The 7920-nt window shown below is 47.9% G+C and overlaps 1 protein-coding gene across 1 annotated transcript; it reads right to left on the bottom strand.

Annotated features, from left to right (window-relative positions):
• Positions 1–4911: 4911 nt before the first annotated feature.
• Positions 4912–7920, bottom strand: LOC116581704 (putative protein FAM90A23P). Its single transcript, XM_032328912.1, has 4 exons — positions 7773–7920; positions 7186–7385; positions 6636–6741; positions 4912–5996 (listed from the first exon to the last, which is right to left on the bottom strand). Exons 1-4 carry the CDS (start codon positions 7914–7916, stop codon positions 5064–5066), a joined length of 1383 nt encoding a protein of 460 aa, XP_032184803.1. The 5' UTR covers positions 7917–7920; the 3' UTR covers positions 4912–5063.

The following is a 7920-nucleotide window of genomic DNA, read 5'->3' as shown; positions in this document are numbered from 1 at the left end:
CTTGGTGCTGCCCCCAGCCCCGAGGTTCAAGCCAAGTACCCTATTGCGAAATCAATGCCAAGCTCACATCCTGCCATACATAATAGAGCCCGGAATCCTAATTCTGTATCCTGTCACCAGAAATGAGGTCTACATAGAACTCCATCCTGGGTTGGCATAGTCAGACTCCCAGGAAAGCCCTCAGGGCCCTGTTCTGGGAGGTTACACAAAGCTTTCAGTCTGTCCTCATGAAAAACAGACCAAGTGCCCAGAGGATCCCTGGTCAGAGACTGGGCATTGACCTCCACCCACCCCACCAGAGAATTCATCTGCTGACTGTCCAGGCCTTTAAATCTTTAAAAAAAATCTTTAAAATCTTAAAAAAAAAAAAAAGACAAATGGTTTTCCAGAATTTTTTCCTACTCCATCAATTTTGTAGCCAATAATACATATTTCATTTACATTTAAAGAAAAGGACAAGAGGTTAATTTCTTTTTTTTTTAATATGATATCCAGGATCTATAAAGAACTCCTGAAACTCAACACACACAGAACAGACAATCATATAAAAAAATGGGCAGAAGATATGAACAGACACTTCTCCAATGAAGACATACACATGGCTATCAGACACATGAAAAAATGTTCATCATCACTAGCCATCAGGGAGATTCAAATTAAAACCACATTGAGATTCCACCTTACACCAGTTAGAATGGCCAAAATTAGCAAGACAGGAAACAACATGTGTTGAAGAGGATGTGGAGAAAGGGGAACCCTCTGACACTGTTGGTGGGAATGCAAGTTGGTGCAGCCACTTTGGAAAACAGTGTGGAGATTCCTCAAGAAATTAAAAATAGAGCTTCCCTATGAGCCTGCCATTGCACTACTGGGTATTTACCCCAAAGATACAGATGTCGTGAAAAGAAGGGCCATCTGTACCCCAATGTTTATAGCAGGAATGGCCACGGTCGCCAAACTGTGGAAAGAACTAAGATGCCCTTCAACAGACGAATGGATAAGGAAGATGTGGTCCATATACACTGTGGAGTATTACGCCTCCATCAGAAAGGAGGAATACCCAACTTTTGTAGCAACATGGATGGAAGAGATGATGCTGAGTGAAGTCAGTCAAGCAGAGAGAGTCAATTATCATATGGTTTCACTTATTTGCGGAGCATAACAAATAGCATGGAGGACAAGGGGAGAGGGAGAGGAGAAGGGAGTTGAGGGAAATTGGGAGGGGAGGTGAACCATGAGAGACTATGGACTCTGAAAAACAATCTGAGGGTTTTGAAGGGGTGGGGGGTGGGAGGCTGGGGGAACCAGGTGGAGGGTATTAGAGAGGGCACAGATTGCATGGAGCACTGGGTGTGGTGCAAAAACAATGAATACTGTTATGCTGAAAAGAAATAAAAAAATTTTAAAAAATTTAAAAAAATAAAATAAAATATATTCAGTTAGTCAGCATATAGTACTTCGTAAGGTTTTTTTTTTTTTTTTTTTTAGATTTTATTTATTTATTTGACAGACAGAGATCACAAGCAGGCAGAGAGGCAGGCTGGGGGCGGGGTGGGGCAGGGGAAGCAAGCTCCCCGCTGAGCAGAGAGCCCGGGACCCTGGGATCATGACCTGAGCTGAAGGCAGAGGTTTTAACCCACTGAGCCACCCAGGTGTCTCAGTACTTCATAGGTTTTTGATGTGAGATTAGTTTCTTTAACGTGTGTGGATTACTCAGGATAACAAAATGACCAGCTATGCTAGAACATCCTTGTTTCAAAAAACAAAAGTTTCAGTTATCATATAATGCATCATTTTGTCTTCATAAAATTCAAGCAAGAAAAGTTTTCTACATTCAATTTCATCATTCCAAATATGACTCCCTGAGTTGGACAGAAATTAGGAGTGCAATGAGATTTCTTGCTCCCCTTAATGTTTCCTTGTCTAGTGTATGATATTAAATAAGATATTAATATTGTCTAACAGCTTCTATGAGCATCGTAAACTCAAAATATCTTTGTCATAATGATTGATCTTTCATAGTGTCTTACAGAAGATATTAGGCATTGTGTATATATCAATCCCTTTGAGGGAACTTACAAAATTGATTATGGTTAATAATCAATACATTATAAATACAGAATAAGTACATTATAAAATATCAGTGAGGTTAACTTTGTAAAACATAGGCATAAAACAAGAAAAATAAAATAAAAAATAAACAGTGACAAAATGACATATAAAATCAATATTACATAAAGAACTCTTTTACTGTGTTTTTGTCAGAAGGCATAAGACACTAATGGGGCAGTGGGCAAGACACCGTTCAGGAACCTAGGGGAGAAGGGAGCAGCCTCCCATACAAAGAATGCATGGATGGGAGTTACAGAGGGTGTGGGGGCGTTCCACCGCATGGCTTCTGTTCTTCTCTCTTACTTTTAATGACTTTGTGTGCTCAACCAGTACCCCCGGCACTCCAACTACAGGGAGCTCCAGAGAGAGAAGGAAGCATTCCCAAACAGATGCTCTGCAGGGAGGAAGGAACACTCATTTGTTCTTCTTAAGAAATTCCCTCTGTGAGCTTTGGGTATTACCTGGGTGAGAAAAGAACCATAACTTGGGACGAAGGTCGTATTTTGACCACCACTTGTCCAGACTGTCAAACATTTTTGCTTTACAAAGTCACCTGCAGGGCAGTACATCCAAATGCTCATGTCTCAGAAAGACAACAAAATGTCCATTTCTTCAAGTAGAATTCCAGCATACAGATATATTAAAACTCGATAACTAATCCCAATATGGGCCAAAGTGAAATGCAAGCTGCATGCCTTACACAGTGAGACATACAGGGTGTTCATGGGAATATTTTTAATATGCATTTTAATATGCAATTTATTATGTATTTATGCACGAGAGCCAATAATGCCTGAGATTCTGAATGTCTAAGAACTGCTAGATCCTATCATTCTCCTCTGAGATAATTAATCTGTAAGGAAATAAAATAAATATTTAAAGCATCTTCAATGCTGAGAAATAAAACCCATGCACATGATGTCGTAAAGGCAAAAATTCTATTAAATGTCCAAAAAAGGATACACTGCCTTTCAATTGCATTAATGACAATCCTACTATCCCTGCCACCAAAATGACTCCAGGACGACTCCGCGTGAGGGCACCCTGCTGGTATTTCCAAATCCCATACCAGTGTGTCGAACATTTAACTGTTTCTTAGTTTGTATATCTGGACTAGACTGGATTGACATTTGAGAAGATGGGTTTTGTCTGGTTGGTTGACACAAGGGAAGCAGAAAGTCACCAGAGGCTATTAGAGAGAAGAGGACAGCCCTCAGCCAGACTTGTTCAACTGAGCTTTTGCATCACTGCCAATGGCATCATTGTCCAGCTAGAGAACCCGCATCCATGCCCCTGGGTCCAGGCTGTCTACCTCCTCACCCCTATGCCCTGCCTTGGCAGAGCCAGAACATGTAGTCTACCTCCATAGTTCCAGTCCCAGAGCCCCATCTATCACAGGCCCTTCTAATCTTTGACGTCTGTGATCCCCACAGATCACAGAACTTTACTTCCAGAAAGTAGAAAATGATTTGGTTTGTTCTATACTCCTTGAATTGCCAGAAATCAAGAGCCATGATGCTATGTTTTCTTCAGAGTCCATGAGACAGGGCATGAGACAGGAGCCTCAGGCTAAAGCAACCAGACTCTGGCCCGGGTTACACAAAGACTGCCTCACATGGATGACAGGTGTGGAGGGTTTGGGGTGTCCCACACTATGGCTTCTGCACTTCCCTCTGAGGTTCAATGACCTTGTGTGCTCAACCAGTAGTTCCCCTGCATTCCAACTGCAGAGATCTGCAGAGAGAGGGGGGAGCATTCCCCAAACAGGTGCTCTGTAGGGACGCAGGAGCACTCAGTGGCTCTTCCCAAGAAAGAAATCTCTCTACAGATCTGTGGGTTTTTTCCCTTGTTCCTCATCAGAGATTCTCCTGAGGGAGAGAGGAAACAGAGCCTGGGACTGGTGATATTTGGACCACCACCTACCCGAGTATCAAATGTTGTTGCCTTGGGAAATCATCTGGAGGGCAGTAAATCCCAATGTCCAGGCTTCAGAAAGGGGGCAATAGTATCCATTACTGCAAAAGGGATGCCAGAATATGAATACAGGAAAACAGACTACCTGATCCCATGAGACACTAAAGTGGGACTGAGACCTCATGCAGTGCACGTGGCACATGCACAGAGAGCAAGGGGAGCTATGTGCTCTAGGCATCCATTCATGCAGGAGAGCAGGGTGTGCCTGCGATCCTCAGTGTCTAAGAAGCCCTAGATCCTACCAACCTCCTCTTTCCTCTTAGGTAATCAAGCTTTGAGGAATTAAAATCGTTACAGAAAGGATCTGAAATGCTAAGGGGGAAAAAAAAAAACATGCACATTAAGTCATAGCTGGGGAAAATTTATTAAGGGTACATCAGCTACACACAATTTTGGAATAACATTTGATCATGAAAAGAAGCAGACCAGGTAAAATATTCCCCAGGACAATTTCCACAAAAATCACATCACAGAGTCAAGAAAATCTCATCTCCAGAGAAAACACTGTGTCACTCTTTGCAGAGCACCCTTTGCAGGTGGGGCCTTCACCCAGAATCTCCCAATTCAGATATTTGTAAACCAAATACAGGTTTAGGTCCTAGGTTAAATTTACATTTGTATTTACCATTTATCAGCATCATTTCACTCAATTTCATAGAGAATGTCTTTAAGTAAAGCAAGCTTGACATCCCAGTGGGTAAGTACCTTTTGAAAGGTCACATCTATTTACATGATGAGTGTGTGTGTGTGTGTGTGTGTGTGTGTGTGTGTGTGTGAGTGTGTGTTCGGTTTGCATGTGCACGCTCCCCAAAAGCAGGATACCCAACATGATGAGGACTCCACCGTTTCTATCCACTGCAGCTGAGGAAGTGCTGATTCCACACATCAGCCCAGGACTATGACTTGTCCTCCATTCAACAGACACCTCCTCGGGATCCCCTGGGCTGGAGGACAAGTCTCTGAGGCCATGCGCTGTCTCACTCTCTCTCACTGTCTTCAGAGGACGAGGACACCTGCAGGTCCTCATGGAGGACACTCACAGGGACGTGACCAAAGAATCCCTCGGATTTCTGAATGACAGGAGGGCCCTGACCAGGAGGGGCTGACTTCTCAGCGGGATGGAGCAAGGGAGGTGTTAGGAACCTGGAGCTCCAGCAGGCTTTGTCCAATCTCGTGAAGACCATTCTCAGAGGCGTGCCAGGGGTGGGCTTGGAAAGTGGACGTGGGGTTTTGATGCATGCCTGGACCGTTTCCAGGAGAGGTCGAGGGTGTGCAGGCTGCAGGTCAATGACTTGCACTGGGGCAGGTGTCTTCCCGGTCAGTAGGGGTGCCGCTGGGGGTCCACATACACTTCTCTTTGCAGGAGGACACAGACTCTCCGAAGCCCCCAGATGGCTTTCCTGTATGCTCTTGTGGTGGTGCTGGAAGGGGCTCCAGCGTGCTTTCTTTCGGGGTTTCAGGCCCGTCTCTAGAGAGATCTGGACGCCTCTCTTGCCTGCTATCTTGAGGTAGTTTTGTAAAGTCTGAACCATACCGTGGCTTGCGTTAGGACGTGCATTCTCCTCAGGAACCTTGGCTGGTGCCTGGACATGGTGCACGCCATCTACCTTGGACACAGCCTGGGGAACTTCAAGGGAGTCTCCTCGGGGCCTCTTTCCTGACAGATGGACAACCAGGCCACCCTCCTTGGCATAGGGTTGGCATGCCAGGGGTCTGTCAGGCGTCACCACTCTCTGTGCCACATGTCGTGCACCAGGGGGGAAGACGCTCCCTGAAGGGCTTCTGAGGGGAGCAGCTGAGTGGTACCCGACTCTCACGTCAGCGGTTTGGGTAGGTGGCTCCCATGGGAGGGGAGGCTCCAGGACAGACGCTCTCTTGGTGGTATAGACGGGCATCGGTGTGTGTGGACGCTGTGGGAAAAGGAACACACGAAATGCGCGTTAGTTTTTCCTCACCACCAAGACAACATTGCGATGAAGGAAAACCAAGAAACTCACAAAACCCCAAGACCTTAGTATGTTCAGTTCAGCAGTGGATGACAGGAAAGGTTCTGTGTACACAGGAGGTGGGACCACAGCTCAGGGGTGGTCAGGAATAAATACTCGACAGGATCTCCCGGATACCCTTTTTCTATCGGGGACGAACCGAGAAAGCTTCTCCAAAAACATCTACGGTTCCTCCAGCAGACCATCTACTGGGCTCCGGAGAGCACAGGAATCCTGCCGCTGTGGAGCCACTGCAGAGACTACTGAGATTTGATGGACAATGTGGGAGAATGTGTCCCAAAGCAAAGTTCCCTGCTCTTCCATCGAGGGTTCTATGTGTGAGAAGAGTGTCCTCCAGTGCTTTCCCTCCCACACACCCACTGTGTACACACATCCCAGGAATAAGGCACCATGATGGACAGCAAGGGAAAATGGGGGAGGAGGATGCCCCCCTGAGCTCACACGGCTCAGAACGGAAGTGGGGTCAATCCTCACCCAGGAAGGCAACGAAGCCCATCAGGGCCCACCAGACAGAACGGGAGCCAGGAAGCAGGGGACACTCACCCTCACGTAGCTGCAGGATTCTGTGCAATCCTTCCAGGTTTGCTTCTGCCCGCCGTGGAGTCGCCTGGGGAATCTCTGGAGCAGGGCCTCCCTCTGCCGGGCTTGCCTGCACAACAAAGCGTAGGAAGTGGAAGAAACTCAGTGTCCTGTCTTCAAACTGGGACACAAGCCTGAGGCCTCAGACAGCAGTGTCCTTTCCCTCACCTGTCATTCTTCCCCTACTCCCGAAAGCCCTCCAGGGAGCCCTCCAGGTTTGCCTAGGAACTACTAGCATTTGGGGGCTCTGGCAAGTCTGCTTGGCATTAGCCAGGTTCCCATATGTCCCCTAGTAAGGGGACACCCACCCCACCACTCACACACTCTCGCCGATTCAGCAAGGGCAGCTCAGTAGCCTAAGTGTGGACCCTGGAGGATGGAGAGCTCCTTTGTCGGCCTCCCCAGCCCTGTCTGTGCGTGAGGACAGCACAGCACACAGTGTCCAGGGGCAGAGACACAGTGTCCTTAGACGTCAGCCCTGGGATTGGGGACAGGAGCAAGCCACGTTCCTCACCTTGGTCCCTCTCCCTTCTCCCTCTCAGCCTGTTTCAAGGGCCCGGGCTTCTGCTGGTCCTGCTGACTGCGTGGTTCTATGTTCTCCTTCAGCTTCCTGGAGCCCAAGGCCTGGAGGTCAAGGGCCCTGCCCCAGTGCTTCATGGGGCACCTGCTGCTGGATGCCTTGTGCCCAAAAGCTCCACAGTCCCTGCACTTCACCTGGGGAGGAAGAAAGAAGGATCAGTGGTTTTGGACAGGGGGCATCACCTCGGCTTGTGAGGTGCCAGCCTTCCGAAGACCGTGGGATGCTTCCTCAGCCTCTCCAGGAGGGACATGGAGGAGGGATTGCAAGAGTCAGGCTGAACTGAAGGAGCCCTCTGGAGAGACGTGGACAAACACCAGCCTGGACCGGAGCCCGTACACTCCTGAGGTAGACCCTCGCTGTGTCTGAATGCTCCACTATGTCTGGTGACGAGACTCCAGGGCAGGTGGTCCTGGCCCAGGAAAGGACAACTGAGTTATGGACACAGAACTCTCCATGTGCCAAGCCTGTCTCCAGAGTCATGGCAGACCCCCTCCTCACAGCACATGCCGGCCTCTGCTTACCCTGGGATCCTCCTCCTCTGGCCCAGGAGGCCTGTGTGCTAAGGATGCCCTCGGTGGCCTCTTCCCTTTCTGGGCTTTCAAGGGTCTATAGGGCTCAAGCTGGGTCTGTCTGCCCGCCATCTGTCCTACTTCCTTAAGGGACATGGCA

The sequence above is a fragment of the Mustela erminea genome, chromosome 21, assembly GCF_009829155.1.
Source record: "Mustela erminea isolate mMusErm1 chromosome 21, mMusErm1.Pri, whole genome shotgun sequence".
In the NCBI taxonomy this organism is placed as follows: domain Eukaryota; kingdom Metazoa; phylum Chordata; class Mammalia; order Carnivora; family Mustelidae; genus Mustela; species Mustela erminea.
This window is presented reverse-complemented; position numbering and strand designations above follow the sequence as displayed.

What these genes read in the sequence shown, in the direction of transcription:
- LOC116581704 (XM_032328912.1), bottom strand. Translation starts at nt 7,916, where the DNA reads ATGTCCCTTAAGGAAGTAGGACAGATGGCGGGCAGACAGACCCAGCTT. An exon ending in CAGAGGAGGAGGATCCCAGG is followed by an intron (nt 7,386 to 7,772) that starts GTAAGCAGAGGC and finishes CTTCCTCCCCAG; the next exon opens with GTGAAGTGCAGGGACTGTGG. An exon ending in GAGAAGGGAGAGGGACCAAG is followed by an intron (nt 6,742 to 7,185) that starts GTGAGGAACGTG and finishes TTTGTTGTGCAG; the next exon opens with GCAAGCCCGGCAGAGGGAGG.